The 25,048-nt window shown below is 38.4% G+C and overlaps 1 protein-coding gene across 1 annotated transcript in view; it reads right to left on the reverse strand.

The window, feature by feature from the left end:
• Window positions 1-7,665: 7,665 nt before the first annotated feature.
• Window positions 7,666-25,048, reverse strand: part of pcdh17 (protocadherin 17) — a 59,369-nt gene continuing 41,986 nt past the window's right edge. The window contains exon 5 of the mRNA XM_079482707.1: window positions 7,666-9,603. Within this exon, the coding sequence (XP_079338833.1) occupies window positions 8,912-9,603 (692 nt within the window). The 3' untranslated portion in view covers window positions 7,666-8,911. The remainder of the gene's footprint in view (window positions 9,604-25,048) is intronic.

Below are 25,048 nucleotides of genomic sequence, written 5' to 3' on the forward strand. Positions count from 1 at the left end.
AATACTCAGACCGGCCAGTCTGGCACCAACAACCATGCCACGCTCAAAATTGCTTAAATCACCTTTCTTTCCCATTCTGGCATTCAGTTTGGAGTTCAGGAGATTGTATTGACCAAGACCACACCCCTAAATGCATTGAACCAACTGCCATGTGATTGGTTAATTAGATAATTGCATTAATGAGAAATTGAACAGGTGTTCCTAATAATCCTTTAGGTGAGTGTATATAACGAAATGCCTTATATAAGCGCTGTCCATTGACGTCATTCACAGTTTGCTAGATGGTCACAACACTGGCTGTGAAAACCAGGGGGATAAAATTTCCAGGTATATGTGAGACCCTTTATTGTTGTCGTGCTAGTTTACTTAATACGTTTTCATAATCATAAACGCGTATGTATACAGTATATGTAGGCTTATATGTATCTATGAGTATAGTTGCAAATGCACAGTTAGATTGCTCTTGAGTGTTAAATCATAAGATTTACAACTAACAAAAAAAAAACCTTCCACTCCTGACCTGCCGAAACAAACAAGTCGCAGCAACAGTTAAAACATAACCGCAGACTTGGCATCGCACACCAGCTCGCACAGTTTAAAAATGACAAAAATAGCATCTTTTCATTGCCATAATGAACTGTGGTTACATTCAGCATAGTAAAATACTTTGGTCATGTCTCTTACACCATGTCATCACTGGACGCGACTGGAATGCCGCCACATGAAAACAGCTTGTAATTAATAGGATTGTTGTGTCACGTCGCATTCCATGTGGACACATTTTTTTATTATAATCGGTGTCGTGACTCAACGTCTGGTGTAGACACAGTGTTCGTCTTTATTGAATGGTCTTTGCTTTACTGCCCATCTGAATGAGATTTCAAAATAATGAAATTTGGAGACGTAGAAGTATGTACTCACTAGTGTGAGTAGCAGAATTGTAAAAATATTGTAAGACTAATATTGCACTATATTACAATACTTGTTTTTAAGCTGGTTTCGAAAAACATTTCTCCTTCCATCGGTCATTCAAACAGACATACCCGCTCTAAACTCACATCGATTGAGCCAAAGTTGCTGTCAGTCTGCTCGATATTTCCCTGTAAGTTCATATTAAAACAGGCCGCGTAATTTATTTACCGACCGTCAGGCGAGCCGTACGTCTTCTGCTCTGACATCTGAATTATTATTATAATCTCGCAGGCTCTCATTTGCTGCCCGAAAATCGATTTATTAGTTTACAGTGTCCTGAAAGAACACCACTCAAACTTACAGGTCACATTCAGCAAAGCCCTTTGAGCTAAATTAGGTGGAGCATAAACTCTGTGTCTGATATTTATGAATTGATTTGGCGGTGTCGGCCGATGCTGCTCTTTGCTAATGGCGATAATCCATTGGATGGGATTCATATGTCTACTTCATATTAAGTTTCCTCACTGGTTACTGACCTTTTCATTTTCCTGTACATACGCGATTCTTCACATCTATGGGCTTGTCAGGACTCATTATGTTCTGACTGCTGCTTTGTTAGGGGAGAGAGAATCTGTACACCAAACAGATGTGTGTGTCTGTGTGTGTATATAAGAGAACTGCGGCTTTTATAGTCTGTGAAACAAAGGCATAAAAAATTAAGCCTGGGGTAGTGGGGGCACTCGCCATGTTTGTAACGGACTGGGTGGAGATGACAATCATAACAAGGTGTTGCCTCCACCCTCGCAGCGAGGGTTCACCATTTATAAATGAAGTTATAAATAATTACAAGACGCCCAGCCAGTTGGTGAGACCACGTGTTCGGATTCACACATTGTCTGTACTTGATGTATATGAGATTAGATTTAGTAAGGTGATGTCATGACAACACAAGAATGCACAATTTTTTTTAAAATCAGCAATGATCCTGAAATATGAAAGTCAATTTAACTGAGAAATTAAAATGATGTCATTATAATCTATGCAAGTCAATGGGTACCGCTGTTTCAATTACCAACATTCTTTAAAAAATACAGAACTATATATATATATATATATATATATAACTTTTTTGTTCTGCAGAAGGTTTGAAATGACAAGAGGGTGAGTAAATTATGACACATTTTTTATTTTTGGATTAACTATCCCTTTAAAAAACATCTAAACCTTGTAAACCATGAACTTTTAATATAATGAAATATATGTGATTTATAAGTTGCTTGCATGTTTAATAAGAACAGGCTTCTTGTCCCCAAAATGGTGTAGTTATGGCATAGCAACAAAGACACATCATATGATTGTTCTCTTAAAATAAAGAATTCGAGGCTGAAGCTGCCTCAGCACTTTTTAAATGCATACACCTTTATTACTTAACCGTAAGTGTACTTTAAATGCAATGTTTTTTTGGCTTCAAGAAGCAATTTATTTTAGTACATTCCAATAAGCTAAACACTCAGAAGTTTGTAGTGTCTCATTATGAGACAAGGACTTTTCGTGCATAGTGGGAGTGACTTCTAAAGCTTAAGATCTAAAATCCAGGCACAGACCGAGAGATACTGCCACACCGATAATGCAGCCTATACTCTCAGGCTGCAATATTTTCCAAGGTTTTAGAGATTAACCTTTTGAATGTAATGTTGGGGATATGACGGCCCTCCTCCGCCCGCTCGACTTCTCTAATTAGCTGCCTGACATTTCACTTAATCCAATAAAAAAACAACATGGCCACAATGCGACGATTAGATATTGGTAATTGGAACTTTTTAATGCCGTTGTCCGTCTCTGTTCTGGTATTGCTCAATTCTGATGCCTCGAGAGATATTTTTTACAGCAAAACAAGGAACGTTTTTGCCCCAATGGTTTGAAGAAGAGAGCATTTGTCATCTTGTTTAATGAAGTACTTTTTCCTGTCACCAGTGTTTGATTCCTTCATGCTTAGGCATGGTATTGTTTTCTGCTACTTCTGTTACGGATGTGTGATGTCATAGGTTTTCGCCACTCGAGCAAGGCAACATGGCTACGATTACCTTGTGTTAGCATCTTCTTGGTGTGGGCTTACATAACAAGGTCATTGCGTTGGCTCGTTATGAAATTGACATATTCATCTCCTGTCAGTCATTGATGTGGTTTCTTGTAGTCGACGTTGCAGGGTTTTAATCGATAAATAAGCCTTGACAGAAGACTGTAAAAGGGAAATAATGAAATGCCTTTTGGTTGCACTGGTGTAGACTTCAAAGTGAACGTTTTACTCCTCTTATTATCTATATAAATCCACCAGGTCATTAATGTCTGGTAAAATTAAGCAGTTCTTGAAAGTGTCAAATAGTGCTTGTTAGTTGGCCCTGTGTTGAAGTCTTACAGTTGAGCTTACGGCGGACAGGCACCCAGAGAAAAAGCTCCGAGCTAAATGAGCTTGGCACAGGAAAGCACCAGACAGCAAAAAAGACCAGACTTTATTTCTCCCACAATCCTCCCTCTCATTAATTAATACCTGCCCCCAAGCTACTGATATATACAAACACGAAGAAACGCAAATGAAATGCGTCTGGAAATGAAGACAAATACAAGATAAGAGATGGAAATGAATTTTCATCCAACATTATAATAAAAATAAATATTGTAGCTCGCATTATGCATTTTTATGAATTTCTTAATTGGCTTAGAACCTAGAAAGTGAATTACTTTTGTGTTTAATTTCAGGGGGCTACTGATATCAGTGTTCCCTTCAATTCAAAAGCAAATCTTATTATGCCCAGCAAAACTTTGCTTGATCATAAGTAAACATATTTGAAATCTTATTAGCAAAGCCACATCCAACGCAATATCGTAAAGACACTATTATTTTTAAGGTGTTAAAAGACTCCATCTCAAATATGTAGGCCTATGTGTGGACTGATTTCCTTTACCTTAAAGCACAAAGCACTTTAAAAATCAGTGTAACGTACTTTTTATTTGACTTAAAGCAACGCATTTCAGGTTTTAGTGCTGAACTTTTCTGTTCCAGGCCACCTGGAGCCCAACTCATCACTTTGTTCAAGCGAATGAAAACTGCTGCTGTTAATGGGCCAAACAGCCCGTATTATGCAAAAAAGAGATGATATTTACATTATAAGCCCTGTCTGTCATTTTAGCAAAGCTGCTCTTGTGTATAAATCTGCCTGTAGGTTCCTCTGGCCGACTGCCTGGAGCTGCTGAAGTGTGAAGAAGTGCCATCGGTACCATCCAGAGGATCCTCCACTTAAACCGACGCCTGCCTCATGCCTGTCGGCTACCTCGGTGCTTTAATCTCTCCGAGTGGTGGGAATGTGAACTAATGAGATAAATTAAGAATCATTAGCCTGGAGCTAAACTTTACAGATATCGTCCATGTTCAGCAGAAAAACACTGCTTCAACTAAAAGCGACAGCAAATAAGAGGGGCTGAAAATGACAACATGCGATAACGCATGCAGAAAATGTTATATGGACGTTATTTTTGTTTTCGTTCCTTAATGTTTGATGATCAGACAAGCAGGAAATCTAGAGACGTGTCTAGTAATGAGATTTTTGTTTTTAATGTCACATATCACACAGATCAACGGCTTGGTCTTCACTGGTTATTCAAGTAGTGCGCTGTTTGTGTGTGCGTGTATTGCATGCAAGCAAACACGCGTGTTTAAAGGGAGGGCTATGTATAAGGTCGTGTTTAATTATGGATTTAAACATTAAACTTTGATGGCCAAAATAGCCCCCACTAATACTGCAATCAATCTCTTTCTGTGCCTACTGAGTGTAATTACACATTAATGAGGAAACACTACTTTATGCTGGATCTCAGACTATGTGTTGACCTCAGCAACTTATAGTCCATTAGACAACAAATAGCTCACATGGCTGGCATAATAAACCATGCCTTACACCTCAACCGAGGGATTTAAAGGGATACTTCACCCAAAAATGAAAACTCACCTTCGAGTTGTTCCAAATCTGAATACATTTCTTTGTTCTGATGAACACAGAGAAAGATATTTGGAAGAATGCTTATAACCAAACAGTTCTTGGACCCCATTGACTACCATTCGTCAAAAGGATCCCACAACTGTTTGCTGTCCTACATTCTTCAAAATGTCTTATTTTGTGTTCAACAGAAAAAAAATGATAAGTAGTTTTTCTTACTATGGGGCAAAATCTGTCTGGTTTTAAGCATTCTTCCAAATTTCTTTCTCTGTGTTCATCAGAACAAAGACACTCATACAGATTTGGAACAACTCGAAGGTGAGTAAATTCATTTTAAATTCAGTTTTCATTTCAATTTTCATAAAGTATCTCTTTCATTTATGAGTAAATGTACGGGCATTGCTAGTGACTTTCCTGAATCAGGGGCCTTACGTGAACCTAGCGAATTTCAATGTTTTTATCATAATGTGAGAGCTTTAATGAAATATTAAATGTCTTTAATAGTAATATACCACACTTTGTTGCGATACATTACATTTTGAGTAAAATTGGACTGTATGCAATCCATACTTTTTTGTTAAAACAAATAAAAATAAGTTAGGCCAAGCATCAAAAACTCAGTGTCTCCTAATCTTAGCTTGATTCGCAATGGTACACTGTAAAACTAGTAGACTTAAATACTTTAATAAAATAAGTTTTAAAAGTACTTTTTACATTTAGTTCAAAGTAAAAAAAGTTGTAAAGTTTTTTTTTTTCTTTTTAAAAGTACATTTTTCTCAGTATGTTTTTGTTTTTGCACACCGTTTTAAAGTAAACAACTGCATGCAAAAACTTGCACAAATAACACAGCAAGAAATGCGTAAATCCTACTAGTTCTTTACAGTGTATGCCTGTAATAATGATTTATAAGAGCTGTCTGTAAGATTTCACAGGAAATTTCAGTTTGATTTCGTCATTTGACTTTGACCCATGTAAAGATTTATTTTGTTTATTTACAATAAACAGAGAGGCAAAAGTTTCTGATTTTGAGCATTGACCATTATGATGACAGTCATAGAGATTGCAGATTAAAATTTTGGATAAGAAATTTTCACTTTCCTGGGAAAAAGTTCAATAAGGTTTAGTCACACCCAAACAAGCTCACACACACACAGACAGACCGACATAAAGGCACCCACTGGTGCTCGACATTCACAAGCGAAGCGAAGTTGGACAAAAAGTACAGGAAACAAAGAAACAAATTGACTGAGACTAACGACAAGCAGCGAAGTTATTTCCATCTGTCTAGCTTTGGGTTAAAACGTTGTAAGAGCCTTGAAGTCTCTCGCAGGCGTTGTTCGTGTAAATGAAACAGACTGAACCGTGGCAGCGCGCTGATGACGGAGAATCGGTTCGGTTGAAAATAAAACCGCTTTTCTCAGGCACATGGTGAGATCTGAGGCGCCAACCGCCGCGCTGTGTATTGTTATTTGTTGCGGTTGTGTCAAGTGTGTCAGAATGTTAAACTTGTCATTGTTTTAAAAAATAATAAAACCTCATTTAGATATGATTGCAATGTTTCTCTTTCTCACTCAAACTCCTTTTTCGCCACCTCTGGGCCTGGGTGCGGATAAGCTTACTGGGTAAGAAAAAAAGAATGCAAAAACAAACAAGAAAGTCTAGGAGTGCTGTCTTTGAGCCAGGAAAACAGATGCGCTGGTAGAACAGTGAATAAATAAACCAACCAGAAAATAAATAAATAATTGAACAGACATGATTGTGTCTTTCCAGAAGATGAGAGGAGTTTTCTTTCTCCCTGTAGTAGCTGTTCAGGTCGACCCGTGTTTAATGCACACCCCTGGCACAGCTTTCTGATGCCATAAATAGTCAATCATAAAAATGTTTTCCCCGTGTTTTTAGTCTTTTGTGATTGTGGCAGCTCATTTCACACACAATGTGGCAAAAGTTTGGAAATGACAGATATAAGCGGAGTTTGGTTTACGATGAGCAGGGTTTTGATTAAACTTCTCTTCTTGGGAATAGTTGAAATGCCAGAGTACACTGTGTGGGCAGGGATCCGTTCTATTTAAATAAATATATATTCATGTATTCATTGTTTGGAAAAAGAAGTCATGATATGTGGAGAGTGCACAAGGTTATTATAAACCATAAGCTAAACTAGAAGGATAGGTTGTTTAACTGCTACAATTGAGCAGAAACGGCAAAATATCGTATTACCAGAGTGCAAAAATGCACATAAAAGTGGCTGGTTTTAACTTTGAATAGAGAAAATAAATAATTTTGATGCACTGGAGACGATAAAGTAATACACACTACTAGGAGGAAATCGTTTTTGGTCCTTTTTACAAAACAAATAGTACTGTGTGAAACCTGTCTATCCTCTTCAATTGCATTAATATAATGACCAATATCACTACACGCAAGAAATGTTTAGGAATAAATAAAAACAGAGAAAATGTTGAAATGTAGCTGCCCCATAGTTTCTGTATTGTACAAAAAGTATGCAAACTGTAGTCGCGTGTGACTGTTGTATACTTGAGTTGTTTTTAGACAAAAGACAAATTCGCTCAGCAAATAGTGAACATTTAAGCAGTTTTTCCAACACGTTATTATAAAAACATAGCCTGTCCGAACGCACAGCAGCGAGTTGATCTTTCAAGCAACAAGCAAAAGAGAAAGAACCGAATGGAAAATAAACTCATAGAGTTTGACGACTACTAAGGCATCAGCTGCCAAGTACAATATAAGCCCATGTATATTACAACACAACCATATATTAATTTAATAAAATACACAATATAGCTCTTGTACACGTAACAATTTGGCTCAAATGCACAGAAACTGCAGAAAAATCAATAAAAATATGTCGCTTTGATGTAAACACATTAAATCGGATACATTTTGCACATTAAATGATTGTGTATAAGTGACAATGTGAAGGGACATTTCCTTTTTCCTTTTTTAAAATCTTTTCTGTTCATGGTCGGTTTTTTGTTCGTTGAAACAGTGTCCTTTGCAGTTTAATAAATATCTTCATCAACTGCATTTTCTTCCTGTGCACAACTTCAATTTTTTTCCGAGATTGTTTTTCCCACTTTTTTACAAAATGTATAAATATTTCCATTGTTATCTGAACACTATACATAAGTTCATATATTTATATATATTTATCTATATGCATATATAGATATATCTTTTCACAGTTGAGGAAAAATGTCCCTAATATACAAGTGGGTGACTGATATAACTTAACCTCGGACACGAGAAGAGTCACTTTAAAAGGAGTGAAAAGCAGAAGACAGATGCAATCACACAGAGGACCAATAAGTGAGAGCAACAGGTTCACCGTTCTGGAATGTTCCATACGTACGTATACATGGGGAGGACACAGTTTACACATGTGACTAGAAATAACAGGTGAAGAATGGTTACATTTCATAATCAACCCAGCCCACCAACCCCCCCCCCCCCCCCCCCCAAGGAATCATCGCCCTGCACACCCCTCAGAGTTTGCTGATATCATTAGCACTTCTTATGCTGATATTACAAAGCCGTTAAAAGTGAAAGAGAACGTCTCTGTCCTGGTGTGGTCCGATCGCTTCGGAGTGTTTGATACACCCCACCCTTTCGACTGCGATTGTCAGAACAAGCCATTTTCGTCCGCCATAAAGTCCTATAGCCGAAAGGGGTGGTTCGCCCCATCTGCGGTAACAGAAAGATGTCATTATAAGAATACGTTTTTTAAGCTGGTGGGCACTTGAAGAACAAAAGCTTGCTAGGAGCCAGAAGCAGCAACTTCTGCAACTCCAAAAGAACTCCCTAGCCCCAAAACACAACACAACGCGTCCAGATAAACAAAAGCAAACTGTTTTTTGATCCGTTTCCCTTATGTGTATTTGTCGAAATCTTCAAGTATTCGATTTCGTTGGTATGGCACTCTCTTAGAGAGCGTCTCGACTCAGTCTATATTTCCTCCTGCCTGTCGTCCAAAGCGCGCAGGAACCGTCTCACTTTCTGATAGGGGTTTTCTCACTTCCCCGACAATCCTGCAGCAGTTTGTCGATGTCTCTGACCACCTGGTCCGCATCCATGGTGCCACGACCCATCTCTCCTCCTCCCTGCTCCAAGACACAGTCCATTTCCACCGCCGTCTCCTGGCTTATCCGCGAGCGCGCCTCAGCCAAGACTTTGGCCACCGGGTCAGAGGAAGGCAGAGTTGAGTAGCCCTGCTCTTTGTTCTGCTTGTTGGGGGAGATGTACTGTCCATCTGGAGGTCCGTAGTGGCTGGTGCTGGGCTTGCCTTCCGCTCCATCGCCCATACCTTTGGCTGAACAGGGGGAACCTGTATTACAGCCCTTGTTGGGACTACACGAGGCTGAGGGGACCTCTTGCAACAGAGGGCTGAGGGCACGTTTGGTCTTTAGGTAGGGTTTAACATTCGCCACCAGAATGGTGTGGTCTCGACGTTCCTTGCCGAACGTGCAGAATGTTTTTTTGCCGTTGGGATTGCACAACGTCTCGTAGGGCTCTGTCTCAACGGCCACTGCTTCCATGCCCGCCGGGACGAAGAGGTTGGTGCGGTAGTCCGAGCCCTCGGCCTGGGGAGTTCCTGCTCCTCCTGCAGGAAACTGGGGCATCCAGCAACGGTCAGAGTGACCCAGCACTCGACATTCTTCCGTGCAATTCAAGCAATCCTCTTCTATGAAGAAAAAGAGAGAAAGACTTGGTAAACAGGGAGGAACAACAGTAGCCGATGAATATAATCAGTACAATATTGTTTCATACCGTCTGTTGTTTTCTGAACAACATTTGATACAAGAAAGTATTTTGTGTTATTTTCCGATTTAAAGGTCTAACACATGAATACTAAAATGAATATATTAGAAGTATTAGAAGTATTTTTTATTTGAAGGTCTAAAAAGTAGTTTCAAATAAAAAGAATACAAATACTTATATGTATTAATATATTTGACAGATGGTTGCAATCATTGTTCATCTTCTATATGAAACTGTGATACAGTATTTTTTTTGTCTAGATGAAAAACTTTTTGAAAATCTAAAAACACATCAATACAATCATTTATTCATATATTACACAGATGATTGCATTATTTGTTCTGATTATTAAATTGGGATACAATAATACATTTTTGTAATATTTTGTTAAGTATTTTTGATTTTACTTCTTTCAAAATACTTTTTAAAAGTATTTTAAAATAAATAAAAAACATAGACAGATGGTTGGACTATTTGTTAATTTTTAAACTACGATACAAGAATGTTTCTTTGTATTACATTTCAAGTATTTGTTTTAAAAGTCTAAAAAGTATTCAAAATCTGAAAAACACATGAATACAATAATTTATTCAAACAGTACATTAGACAGATGGTTGCACTATTCCCCAAACTTTCATGTTGATTCTTCATTGTCAATATATAGTATACGGCGGCACCCTCTCTCTCTCTCTCTCTCTCTCTCATCAGATACAATTCACAAGCTAAAATATGTGTATTTTGTGCTTGTAGTGTTGCAGCAAATTCAGCAGCACGGCTCCTTAACAGCATTGCAGGAAACACTGCGGTAAAGTTCGCTTCTTATATACCACAAACAAGCTCAACAAAGCAATGAATTATATAACATAAATATTCCTGTTTATAGAGGGGAGAATGGGAACCAGCTGGCTAAAGAAGTGAGTTTGCGTGAACATGATCAAGGAGATGGCAAAATACGCTACAGACCCCCTCCAGTTACCCCCCATGATACATACGCATTCTAAATGCACCCCCTCAGTAGAACAACAACAGCTAAGTTTTGGCTAAATGTGTGGTGCTGCTATCATAAATTTATGTCACTGGGCTTTGAAGCTATCCCAAGGTAGCCCTACCATATCACAGAGCCAAGTGTGTAATGCGGCACTGCGTCGCTTTATGTCTGTGTGTGTGTGTGCCCGTGTGTGTTTGCCTTCTTTTATCTCAGCTCAGAAGAAACCACATTTTGGATTATTGTGGGCTGTTTCTGATGATGTGTCAAACGGTTCCAGGATTGTGAAGAGGATAAAAAATTATGTATTTTAAAATGGTAAATAAAAGAAAATGAAAAATGGAACAAACAAAGAGGAAAACACGAAAATGAAATTAAACCAAAAAGGAGAAATGAAAAGGGAAGAGGAAGGAGCAGCTGGTGTCCTGTGAATATAAATGTTTCGAGAGCTCAGGTGGAGCAGGCGCTCGGGGCCGCCCGTGTCCGCTGAACACATGCAAACCTCAAACGCAGTGGCATCGGTTCTATCATTTCACACAGGCAGTGCAATGATTCGAGTAGAACAAACAAAAATCTTCTATCCATATTTAAAAGCTCAGCTATGTCTTTTGGAACATAAACTTGGAAACAAGCGACCTTATAAATTTATAAGGGGAAACGTTTCGTTCAATAATGCAATATTTATCGTTTTTTACCAATTAAGGCTCCAACAAGTCTCTTTTGATAACAGATGTTTGTGGAAAATGGCTCCTTATAAATTCATTAGTCTCTTTGGATGGAAATATATGAGGGAGGCAGAAATGGCGTCACTATAATCTTAATGATTAAATTAAATAAATGTTTACTTTTTGTAAATGTCATAGGGCACAAAGTACTTGAGTACTTTTGTGGGATTTCTTATTTGTTTGTTTACTTGCCAAAACCCTAAGTATGTAAAGAAAGACGATCAAGTTATTTGATACATTTACGGTTAATTTTTCTTATTCGGTAAAAGTGGATTAATTGTCTGTATAATGTTATAGTAATAATAATATAGTGCAATGCTATGTAAGTCGCTTTGGATAAAAGCTTCCGCCAAATGCTTATATGTAAATAATGTCTGTGTTGTGTAAGTCTTAAAGCGAATTGATAACCATGTTTATTTTTGCAGAAGCCTAGATCGGTTTCTTCATGCAAAGAGGCAACGTTTGACGCATATAAATGAAGACCAATTGACCTTATTATCCTCATTAATCATATTTTAAAATGCTCTTTCATATGTTTCTCTGCTAAAGGCCACGCCATGTCATGAAAAATGATCCTTCACTGTTCTCTTCCCAATCCCTATTGTTACCGATTTCACTGCAAGTGTCTGCCCAACAAAAGCCTATCCCTGGGGTTTCCTTCAGTTTGAATCTGGTCTGTGGGGTTTTCGCTAACCTTGACAAAGTTTTCAAACTCATAAAAAAAAACATACCCAAGTTTTTCTGTATGGTAACGGTACGTTGCACCTGCCTCTCCCGGGGTCAAAATGTCTCACAAACACATTGGCATACATTCAAACACGCAGGGACATCTGCTGTGTATCTGTAGAACGAACCGATGGAAAGTTATTTGACCTTTTTGCTTGCTTTTCGATTTTCCTGACCATGCGCATGTTGTTGTTCTACACAATTAAACTTAGACAGCCATCTTATTGCTTATATTATACTGTCACACAAACTGTCAAGAATATTGTGATTGTTCAGATGATAGCTTAATGTAAGGGGTATTTCACATAGCCAGATCATCTTTTGATGCTCTTTTTAGAATTTATTAGTACACGCACACGTTTTCTTCAGCAAACCATTAGTGTGTCTTTTATTTAAATCGTCCGCATCAATTACATCTTCGCTGGTCAAAGTATCACTATTACAATCCCATTTAAATCATGTACGACTATGTTCCATTTCCCAATAAAACTACAAGCCAACTGGCAACTAACTCCGCTTTATACATTCACCAAAGCCATCTTCTCCTTCCGTTTGGCGCTTGGCGAGCGTTCATTTTGGACCCTGCTGGTGCGTCCCGGGGGAAGAGCTCTGTGTGGCGTGGAGACAAGGGTGTGAGAAGAGAGGGGTAAGTACTTTATAAGAGGGGAGAGAGAGAGCTTGACATTTAGCATGTGGTGCTCTCGTGTTCTGGCAGAGGAATACAAGGGCTAGTCCTGAGTGGCACAAACTAGCATGTGTGACAAGGTGAGGAAGAACACGCTGTCCACTTTAAATAATGAGATCTCCCACGCACACACACATAGACAGGGCCCATTTCCGATCTACACACGGACCTTAAAACTAAGCGGCGTTGCTGTTTTTTTTTTGCTAGAGAACAGCGCATCACAACTATAACAATAGAGAAGAACGATATTGTTAGGTTCATTTTCTGAGAATGAAACATTGACAGCAAATCAAAATTCATTAGAATTTCAAGTGCGCATTAAAAATGTGAAAGTGCAGCATGCATGGCTGAAAATAAATAAAACATTATCCGTTAGTGTGGATGCTAATACAATGTTTGTTTTTAGTGTAAACAGACTGTTAGGATGGCTATTTTACCAGCCAGTGTATGTAATGTACAGTGCTTAAAAAATGAATTAGACCACCTGTCACAAAAAGAGAATTTATTTTGGCAATATTTTTAATAAAATAAAAATTAAAAATGATGATCATTTAATAGGCAAATAGCAAACTGAAACAAAAAGTGTTTTCGATTTCATACCCAAATTCGAGCTGGAACATTTGCCTCTCTCAGAAGTCAGATGTGAATCAAGCGTAACATCGGACCAAAACATATTTTTCCATAAGGACTGCAAGTAAGTAACTTTAATTTGGCATCTTAAATAAAACACTGGATGGAAAAAATGTATTAAACATTACATAAAAAATGATTTGGGTAATGATTTGGAACAAACGATGCCATAGCAGAACTTTTTTGTCTAAATGGTTCCACAAAGAACCTTTAACATCTGAAGAACACATTCTTTTTCACAAAAGGTTCTTTGTGGTGTAAAAATGTTTTTCTTGTTATAAAAAGGTAAGAAAGACTAACATTTGACTGAATGGTTCTCTGTAGAACCAAAAATGGTTCTTCTATGGCATCACTGTTTCAATTTCTTTGTTCTGTAATGTATACAGGTTTGGAACTGTGAGGTTCACTTGAGGGTGAATAAATGGTGACAGAATGTTCATTTTTCCTTCACTATGCCTTTAAGCATTGTCATGTCATTTTTAGAAACAAGACCAGCATAACTCAATGACAACCACAGAGAAACATTTTTCTAAACTAAGCAAAAGCAAAACAACAGAAAAGAACATCTATGCTATAAAAGACCAAATCGAACCGACCTCTCCATCGTGCTCAGGAGTGACTGCTCATTCAACGGAGGCACAATAAAGCATAAATAATCTATGCTGACACGTCTCTACGCAGCCAGTGAGGAGGAACCAATCCTTCAATAGATTATTCATGCCTGGGCGGAACAGGTGACCTTGAGTGTTGGCAGGGTCGCCTTGACTAACAATAAGACATGTGACACCAGCCGAGGCCACTAATTCGTCGCCAGATACGAAGCAGGAAGCACCGTGTGAAATATTGCCACCCCAACCCTCCCGCGCACACATACAATACAGTCGGCACACAAGGTTAGTGGTTGGGTTGGGCACACTTCATTATAATTGTATGGTGTGACTGTGCTTGCTTAACACTCCTCACGTAGATCTATATATCGAATGCTGGAGTCCTCTGACGTTCTTTATTAAATGTGAGCTCCTTCGCAAGAATGTCAAATCATCTGGCCAATTATTATCAAAAACAGCACACGCGACCAGGACCGCACACTTATGTTTTGGAGCACATGGCGTCCGCCAGCATCACGCTTGTCCCGCTCATCAAGCTAATGAAGCACGCGCAACCCCTACAGGCAGAGTAGCGACTCGAGACCACGACTGAATTATATGACAGTCTTAACATAAGGTTTATATTTTTGAGTGAAACAGAATCCTCAATGAGAAAAGCATATTAAAAAGTAAGTCATTTAAATGGATTCATTCATTAAATGAAAATATTCAAGATCACGCTGTCATACAAATGTGTACAGTCGTGGCCTTTATTAAAAAAATATTACGATTTTGAATCTGTGTTGCATAGTTGTGCTTGAGAAGAATTTAAGAAGGCTTGGTAAAAATGTATGCACGAAACAGCTTACGGAGTCAAGGCCAGAATATAGTCTAAACTAATAAAGGAATAAATGAAGTCAATGTATGCTTTGTTTCTTGATGTTTTTGTTTCTCCCTGCCTTCTTTGGCATATTATTCCCTGAAGTGCTTTAGCTCTTGCCAATTTTTTGTAAAATAAATACCACGTTTAGGGTTTTTCTTATGTTGTACCATACATCTTATACAGTATTTTGATGATTTATCCAAAATGTGCATTTTTCATCCTTTGCTTTTCCTCATATCATTTCAAATTTATACAAGTTTATTTTCTTCTGCAGAACACAAAATACGATCTTTTGAAAATTGTTGGTAACCAGTAGTACTGGCCTCCCTTGACTTCCATTGTATGAGCACAAACCTAATAGAAATTTCTCAAAATATCTTCTTTTGTCTACCCCAGATAAGAGCGAGTCATACAAGTTTTGGATAACATGAGGGTGAATAAATGATGACAGAACATTCCCGAACATCCCATTTCACCACTACTGTACATTGGTTGATTCTGTACTACTGCTGATTTTGACATTTAAATTTGGATCAATATGTCACAGTTGATCTACAATAAAAATGTGACAATAATGATTCAAAATGACTGTCCATATTAACGGTGCCTGAGATCCCCCCTCAGTTAAATTCTGCGCGCTGTCTTGGCAGTCTAATGAGCCAACCTCCAGAACTGAAATAATGAACGTAGTCCTACGCTACATCCACAGCCTCATTTGAGTTTTACCCAGAGAAACCTACCTCTGAGCCTGGTGGGAGAGAGAAACGTGGAGAAAGTGAAAAAGACAGGAAGGAGAATTTAGGCCACTTAAGAATATGAAGCTGGTTAACAAACACATCACACTTCTAGTTACGGAGGAGGATTTCAGATGCCAGGTTTTTGTCTTTCCTTATTGCTTCTCTCCCTCTCAGAAGGTTTGGGTGCCTGTGCGCTTTATTTGATTCTCCAGCTGGGAAAGAGAATACGTGAGACAGAAAGAGAGACAGATAGTGTATTCTGACTCGGTGCATTAAGGCCTCCTGCCAAATCTTTTATTAGCATCTCGTTTTTCAGTGCTGTCGTTTCTTTTCTCTGTGCTCATTCGCCAGTGACCCCTCCCGATCTCATCGCCACGCTACCAACTTCCTGTTTTCTTGTGGCCTCACCAGCCAACATCAATTTCCTCTTCCTCCTCCTCTCTCAACTACTTAACTCTGCAAGCAGGGGCAGATGGAGTATGTGACGTTAATAATTACAAATCAGCTTTTACTGTATGTCATGATTAAAAAACAACTTCTGACCTGGAGGTAAAACGACAAACAAAGGTAATAAAACAAAATAACATACTGTTATTCTGACAGTTTATGCCAGGGATGAAATTTGTGAAGAGGTTGTTTTTTTACAGCTCAGGAGATTTGGAGTTCTCAGTTAGTTCCCCGAAAACTGGTGTATAATGGATGCCAATTGTAGAGGCAAAATAATTTGGATTTGGGTTGGTGAGAATTGTATGAGTTCATCTACATGTACATCAATCTTGATTCACATTGACTTTTAATTTCAGACTGCAAATCTGAGCTTTTTGACATTGTTGAGATCTCTTCTGAAACTCCAATGAAGACATCCAGAGATGTCCGCCTCTTTTTTCAGAAGAAATATTTGAGATGCAAGAGACGTCACAATTATTCCATTTGCTCTCCATGTAATCTCACTGATGTCTAGGAGACGTGATCCTGATATTATTTTTAATAGGATGATGAATTGATTCATTCAAAAAGTAGTTTAAAGCACAGTTCAACATGCTCAGAAGGTTTTTTTAGCACTATAGAAGCATGTTAGCATATTGTTGCTTTTAGAAATCTGTGCACACTTGACATTGAGGGGTTCTGTGGTACGGGGGGACGTTATGGGACAGAATAACAGTGGGGTGGGGATCATGAATAAAGTTAATAAAGGGTAATTCAAGACAGAGTACCAAAGTTTTTCCATTGACTTCTTTATAGATCCATTGATCTAAAAACACACATACGTCTCAAACTATTGATCCTGAAATATGTGTCTGCGTCCAGTGCTCTTAAGGAACGCCAGCTTATTCATTGGTTTTCGGGATAATGTGCGAGAGGCGGTAAAGCATCAAATGCCGATGGACTCCGGGGGAGGCTCATCGACAAGCCTTCCGAAAACGCAGAGGGAACGCGGAGACGCACCAGCTAAGCCAAGGACAAATGTCTTTCGATCAAACGCTTCTTTTCATTACGCATTCACTGAGCCAAGCAGCAGGCAGCTAATGCCTGGTTAAGTTGCTCTAAGCCGAGGCCTCAGGGTAGCCCGCCTCCAACGTAGACAACGAAGGAGACGACTCCAAACAAACACAAAGCCGAATCAATGTCCATTCACACACAGGACCTACTTGAGGTGATTGGTAAAACTAGACAAAAGTGAAAGGTAGAGAATGACCGAGGAGGGGTGGGGAGAGAGGGTAACGAAAGATGCTTTTCTCTTCTCACAGCAAGGGGCTCAACATAAACCTATGGACCATAGCACTCACCTGTGGTGGTAAGATCTGTTGGCCTTTCAAAGAGAATGTGCTAACCTTCAGAACACACACATGAAAGGCACATTGTGGGTTATTTTTAAGGATCTCTGGACATGTCGCATTTCAACAAGTGTACGGGCAAATCGGTGTTTGTGTGTTCCAGTGTGTTTGCATTGCTTCTGAATATATTTACAAGTTTGCCTATAGCACTGCTGGCAGTAACTCAGTTTCTAGAAAAACACAGTAAAGGTGAATCACCTGCATCATAATGTTCTTTACCAGCCGAAGAGAACTTGGCACTTCAGCTTTGATCTCTACGATCACAAACACATACACACTATTATACTCTCTATGCTATAGATACGTTCGCACAAAGCTTTTAAAGATTCAGCTCACGACACTCCGTTCTAGAACATTCTGTTGGCAATGTTTGTATTTAAACCACAAGCTTATTAATTCAGCTACTGTCTTCCAATAATGGCATAAGAAAGCTCTTAGAATTGTGTTTACCTTTATAAGCTTTGTTTTTATTGAAAATGTTAATTACTGTGCACCATAATCTTTACACTTTGGCATATACCTCCTACGGTGTTTGCTCTATAGACACATTTTAAATCATATTGCTTGTAGTGGTGTTGTGTTTTTTGTAAATTACCAGAACAGTCAGATATATGTCTGACACACTTACAGCCCTGGATGAAAAGACAAGAGACAAATCTGTCGGGTATGTCAGCTGGATGTGGCTCGACTTCAACCAACGTACAGATAAACAATTAAAGTAAGCTGCAATTTTATGTTTCAAACAGAGATGGCGATATTCACTTAAAAGTTACGAATAAGCAGCTTAAATGGAGGAAAATTACACTTTCCTCTACTGCACTTTTATTTTCTACTGCGGCATACAAAAGGCTCGCATCACACAACAACAAAAAGGAAAAATCATTCAATGTCCCTGCATTCGAATTGTGACACTTGAGCTAGCCATTAACTGATTACATCACCCGTCTCTTTGTTAATAGATAAAAAGAAAACACACTCTGTCATTTTAACCTTTTCATCTGCGCTGATGTGTTATACGCGCAGGGCTAACAGCTCATTAGGTGAAGTCTATGCTGTGCTCAAATTAAGAACAGAGAATAAATACAGCCTGCCTTCTTTATCAAAAAACACTCGGATGGCTTCGCGTAACCTTGTCCTAAAACACACATATGGAGTGAACACAATACCAAGCCATCTCCTGTCTTTCATATCTACTGAGGTTCAACGATTTAATGGACACTGGGTTGGACACAAAAGAGCTGTTGCACCCCACAGGCGGCAAAAGGACAGAAAACGATTTACGGTGATGTACACCTGAGCCTGCAGAAATGAAAAACTAAACAGGAGATTTCTGGCCACGCATAAACACACACTGAGCCTGTCTTTCACATGCAGAGTAAATACTCGAGAGTTGCAATGTCGGAGGTGAGACACATGTGCAAAATTAGCCAATTACCAGTCTGTGTGAATAAAGAGAAGCAGAGGAAAGTCTAAATGAAGTCCTCGGTGTAGTTTAAGACTTTATAATTAGGATGGAGGAAGTCACACCCGTGCTGGGTGAAGCTTTTGTAATGTACGTACGGTGCGAGCGTCAGTTCGCTTTCAAACTCTCTTTTAGCCCGTGTGTCTTTATTAGCTAAAGTTCAATCTTGGAAAAGTCTTAAAAGACGCTGCAGGATTCTGCAGGTGGGGAAATTCGGATGGCAGGTGCGCGCAGATGCCCAGATCTTCAGTTAATTCAAGTTCTACTTGTTTTCATAATAACTGCGATTAATTACACTAACACATAGACACAAAACACCTTTTTCATTATTTGTATTAATTTGTTTAATTTCCCTAAACGGCAGTTGTGGAGTATTTTCTCTCTCTCTCTCTCTGTTTACATTTATGTTCTTCTCCAATAATCTAAATAATCTTAAGCCTCAAAAAGCTATTGAGTCATCTGTTTATCACAAAACAACTCCCATTTTTCCAACAAAGCAGATAGAAAGGACATTAACAAATTTGCAATTGAAATAACCATTGGATAAGTTTAAATTCAAGTAGTTCACCCAAAAAGGAAACTTCTGTCATTAATAACTCTCTTCTTGTCATTTCTAAGCTGTATGACTTTCTTCTGCAGAGCATAAAAGCATAAAAGAAGATAAACAATGGCAGCACCCATACACCTCTATTGTAAAACCAATGCAAGTCAAAAGGTACCACCGTTGTTCATCTACCGACAATCTTCAAAATGCCTTCTGTTGTGTTCTGCAGAAGAAAGTCACACATGTATGAAATGACATAAGGGTGAGCAAATGATGACAGAATTTTCATTTTTTTGGGTAACTATCCCGTTTACTATTATCTAACATAAACATAACAGCATAAAAATGATTTCCTTTCGAACAAATCAAACATTTCTCTAAATGTATCCTCGAAGTGAAGGTTTATTGCTCGAAAATACCCAAAACACAAACATTCAATGTTTTAGAGGCTACCTACATTTCATTTTAATAACCCTTTCAAAAAAAGCACAGAACAAAGACCTCATACAGACCTGTTTTGTATTCCTTTTATGAAAAGTGGCAACAATCTTATTAGTATTGACAAACCGTGAACAAGCATTTACACCATTGAAAGGATAACAAACACTGTAATGGTGCCCTACGTGTGTCTGAAATGAAGGTGAACACACTCGATCGGTGACTGGCAGTAACTAACTTGCCTTCTAAATCACTTCCTGTAATGTAAATGCCACACTCAAGTCTACAGTTATTCCTTTCCCTGCTGTTTTCCCACAATTGGATTTAATACTTTTCCACGTGTCATCACTTTGTCACCGCAGCGGTTCCCCGGAGTCCCGCTCGGAGGAAGAGGATTATACGTCTGTCAATTATCTCGTCTTCTCGCGGATCACAGCTACGTGTCGGACTAACAAAACATTTGTTTGATGATGTCCAATCACTCATTATTAGACTCAGCGGGTGTTTTCTGTGGTTGTGTGTACACCTTTAGAGTAATGGGGACGCCTTGAACCCCATTATGTGACGGGGGTGTACAGATGCAGAGGAGTGAGAGAGAGAGAGAGAGAGAGAGAGAGAGAGAGAGAGAGAGAGAGAGAGAGAGAGAGAAATACGGAGTATCTCCAAGAGATAAGGTGTAACCTTTTAATGAAGACAAGTCCACAGTAGACAGGAATGGTGAAGATGGAGACGGGCGATAGACACAGGAAATAAGTAAAAGAGGAAATACAGACAATTGGGCCAACAAAGGGACAGACAAAAAGTGTTTTTTCTTATCTGAGAGACAAAGCGTGTGTGTGAGTGAGGGTAACATTTAATTCTACAGGGGGATTTGAGTTTCAATCAAGTATTTGATTAATGTAATCATTGCAGTAATTGATCTATTGAAGCTGGCCCTCTCAATGTGAAGACTGGGGGTCATAGGGAGAAAGCTGTTGAATCTCATAAGTGGCTTTCAGTGGGACAGGAAGAGAACCCAGCCAGATCCTTCTCTTCCCCCAACTTGACACACAGCTGCTCCAGTCCTTTAATATCTGGCTGGCTTCACAAACATCCCTCTAAATCTCTCTCCTCTAATACTCCGTTCACTCATTTCTTTCTCCTCCTGATTTACAAATTGAGTTATTGTGGTACAGTAAGTGGCTGAAATGACGCATTTAAACGCTTCAGAAATCTGCATTTCAAGATACAGCTTTTTTAAAGCCATCACGGACAGCGCTGTATTGTCCCTATCACCTTAGAAACACATACAGGGCCCCCGTCACTAAGTGGGGGCCAATCTCTGCAGCTGACAGCAGGGGTCCACGCATACGCTGTGAAGAAAATGCAGCTCAAGGAAGCGTGTTACGAAATGTGACATATGAAGAAAGCACATTTCCAGTAACAGAGAGTCTTGAAAGCCTGCATAACTACTTCAGTTCGGATTCAATACAGAACTTTGACCACTTTTAATGCATTGGTAGGTACCCTAGAAAGAGTTACCATGGGAACCACGGGTACTACAATTATTCTTCTTACAATATCAATTTCTTTCTTTTCATATGTCATTTTGTGAATTGGAGAACAGTGGTAGAAGGGAAAGGTGAGTAGGACAAGCATCAATAACTGGAAAAACTGTGGTATTTTGGAATAAAGTCTAGTTATCGTGGTACATGGTAAAGAATGCAACAGAAATGAAATAAAAAAAATGGCACTGGAAAAAGTGCAAGTAAAATACAATCGTAATTAGTAACAAAAAATATATATGAAATCCAGTCATAAGTATCATGGCTATTTTGAAGCAACAACCAACAGTACATTGTGGGTCAAAATTATCGATTTTTCTTTTATGCCAAAAATCATTATGATTTTAAATAAAGATCATAATTCACTAAGATATTTTGTAAATTGATATTTCGTACCGTAAATATATCAAACTTTATTTTTGTGCGTGGATGCAGCAAAATCACAATCAAAAAAGGCAAGAAACATGCCTACAAACTCGCTGCTCTTTGGGAAGTAGTATCTTATTGTAGAATCTCTTATATAGTATCTTATCAAATATTGTCCTATCATTACAAATCACACATCAATGGAAAGCTTATTTATTCAGTATTCACATGATGTATAAATCTTAATAATAATAAATACCTTCAGGACCGGTTTTGTGGTCCAGGTTCACATGTAAGGGGGAAAAATCCTTACTGACTGATCATTGGATGTATTGGATGTCCAAAATCTGGTAGTAACCCAGTTGCAGAGCAAAAAGACACCCTACAAACCCTCGCCTGTCCAGCTCTTATTCTTCATATCCTGATCCCATATCCTGCTCCGCTACCTAGCTTAGCATGCTACCAGATTTCCGTTTCACTTTTATTAAATTAGCTTTGACCTTTTCTTTTCCAACGGGCTCATCACTGCGCCGTCTAGAACACACTGCTTCAGTAGTCCACATATAAATATATATTTACTCTCTGCTTCATAAATATGATCAAATTAGAAAGAGATGTTTGACTGAAATGCAATAAGACATGCTTAGCCCCCGTGTTATTGAGGGAAATTCATTTAGAAGTCTCACTCCAAGATTAAGTTTCAGCTGTTTTACTGTTAATTTATTTATCGCCAAGATGGATCATTTATAATACTGTTTAACAGTTCAAAGCCCTTGACTCGGCCTGGGCTCTTTACATTACTACTGCCCAAATTGGCCCGAAATATCTTCCATACTGTTCACCCCATAGTACTGACATTTATAAAAATGTAGATGTTTTACATTTATAGTTAATCAAAATGTTTTATTATAAAAAAACATAACTTCAAAGCCTCAACATTAAGGTCAAATAATATCAGCAGAGACAAAAAATCCCTTATCTGATTCAACGTGTCACTTCAAGATTGAGGTCAAAGATTAGGGGATTTACACAGGATAAGAAAGCGATTATACATGCTCAACAATGTAAAAACACAGATCTGAGATTGCATCAAAACACCTGCCATGTAAACAACCTCATTACATGTACACAACATAACAATACACCACAAATGGATGCAAAAAGCTATATTTATTTAAAAACCGAGTTGCCGTGGTAAAGTGAGATGAGGTAACACATTCCTGAAAGTACATGAACAGAGGATGACAGCCTGTGGTCATAGTAAAGCCGGTTGACTGGGATTAGAAATGCTCCACGGGCATCAGTGCTCTGAATTACAGATTAGATGTATGAGAGTGTTCATGTTTTAGCTGAAATCACAGTGTATCACAGCTGAACTACAGTGTTTTTTAGAGAAAGAACACCTTGAGTTTATTCACTAGAAAACCATGCATGCTCATCTAAAACTGCATTAATGTTAGGTGAAGATCAAGGTTATAATAATTTAATAAAACTAACATTTCTGTTTATTAAAAGTAAATAAAATGCTGGCCTAGATATTATTTTACAAAGAAATGTTACGCAATACACTGAAATAAATTATAAGAAATAAGAGTCTCTAAAATTATTAAATGAACAAAAAAGCTAAAAATTAATTCCGCTTATATAGCATGAAATGAATTAATAATAAAATGACAAAGGCGCATTACCAAAAATAAAGAAGTTATTAATAAAACAACAATAAAACTGAAAACAAAACTATAATAGCCCTGGTCAAGATAAAACAAGTATTTACTGTTTTTTTTTAATATTATCAGTCAAAAATAATTTCATTAATATTCTTCTCAAGTAAAACCACAGTAGGATCGATTGACTAAAATGTTGATCTTAAAGACTTTTACATTTATAACCGTATGCTTAAATGTGTTAACTAAAATGTGGAACTAGAAGTAGAATCGAAATCTAAATGTGAAAAAAAATAAATATTGACAAAGTGAATAAGTAAAGAGTAAACAATCCTAAACTTATAACTGTAGTGTAAATAAACAAAAGCGTGTGCCAGTGTAATTCTGGAAGAATAACAAAAACTATTAAATGTATGATGGGTATCTCAGACAGAGGTCAGTTTACAATAAGGTGTAATACTTACTAAAACCATCACTTCATTGTGCGTTCAGATCCCTCTCTCTGCTTTAAGTAATAAAACCCATCTTGGTCACAGTATGAGAGAAGTCGTAAATGTGCTCACACTTGCCAAGCGAAAGCAAATTAAGACGGCGTCTCTTTTCACCACTAGAGTGTGAGTTTTACATTGGATTGAAATGAACTAGCAAATGCAAGTGATTTTGAGCTAGCCACGAGTTGTTCCAGAGCGACAATGCGCAAGTTGAAATCACAACCAGTCATGCTGTTTGATCTCGACTGTCTCACCTCAGTGCAGACCCAGGTGTTTGCTCCCCGGAGCCCGATGGGAGAAAAGATCCCCGACGGCAGCCATTGCACTTCGATTACTGGTCAATGAACAATGAAGAATGTTTTAGAAACACTTGTCATGTTGATGTAGCAGCTGCACGCCCGACGCGTCTACCAGAGGCGATGGGGTGAAGCGATTGCAAAAAGCTGCTGGGAAAGCAAAGCTGGGAGGCAAATACTCAGCCATCCCCAATTTTCGCAGGCAGGGTTGTAATTGGCAGCAGCGATAATGAAGCTCAAACTGAATGTTTGTTTCTCTTAGCATTAGCTGGTGAAAACCAGATTACAGAACATGATTGAAAATCCGCAGTTGGATGAGTCCACGTATAACAGCTGTGTGCACAGCGTCGTGCCCCTGCGTAGACGTCAAAAACGTGGAGGTGGGACAGCTATAGATTTCTCAAATCGGCGCTAAATAAATGGGCATTTCACCTGCAGTCAATTCGCACGTACATTGATTTCGAGCACGAACCTGAAGCTGTGAGAAATCATGTAGAAATATGCAGCGCTGATTAATTCGTGAGACATGGACCGCATTCTAGAACATTACAAAGATTTTAACTTAGCAGCACCAAGTGAAATCGCAACAAAAATCACTTAAGTTAAGCAACTTAACCACCCTGCCTTTTGGGATACCACGTTTGGTCAAATTCTCGGTTGAACACAAATCGGTTTTGCTCAGCAAGGACAAACATTTTGAACATAAGAAGACATGGTTGCTTTTACCTGTTTAGATCTCATTTAAATGCCATTAGCTGTTGCCTAGCTAC

The sequence above is a fragment of the Barbatula barbatula genome, assembly GCF_947034865.1.
Source record: "Barbatula barbatula genome assembly, chromosome: 20".
Classification (NCBI taxonomy): Eukaryota; Metazoa; Chordata; class Actinopteri; order Cypriniformes; family Nemacheilidae; genus Barbatula; species Barbatula barbatula.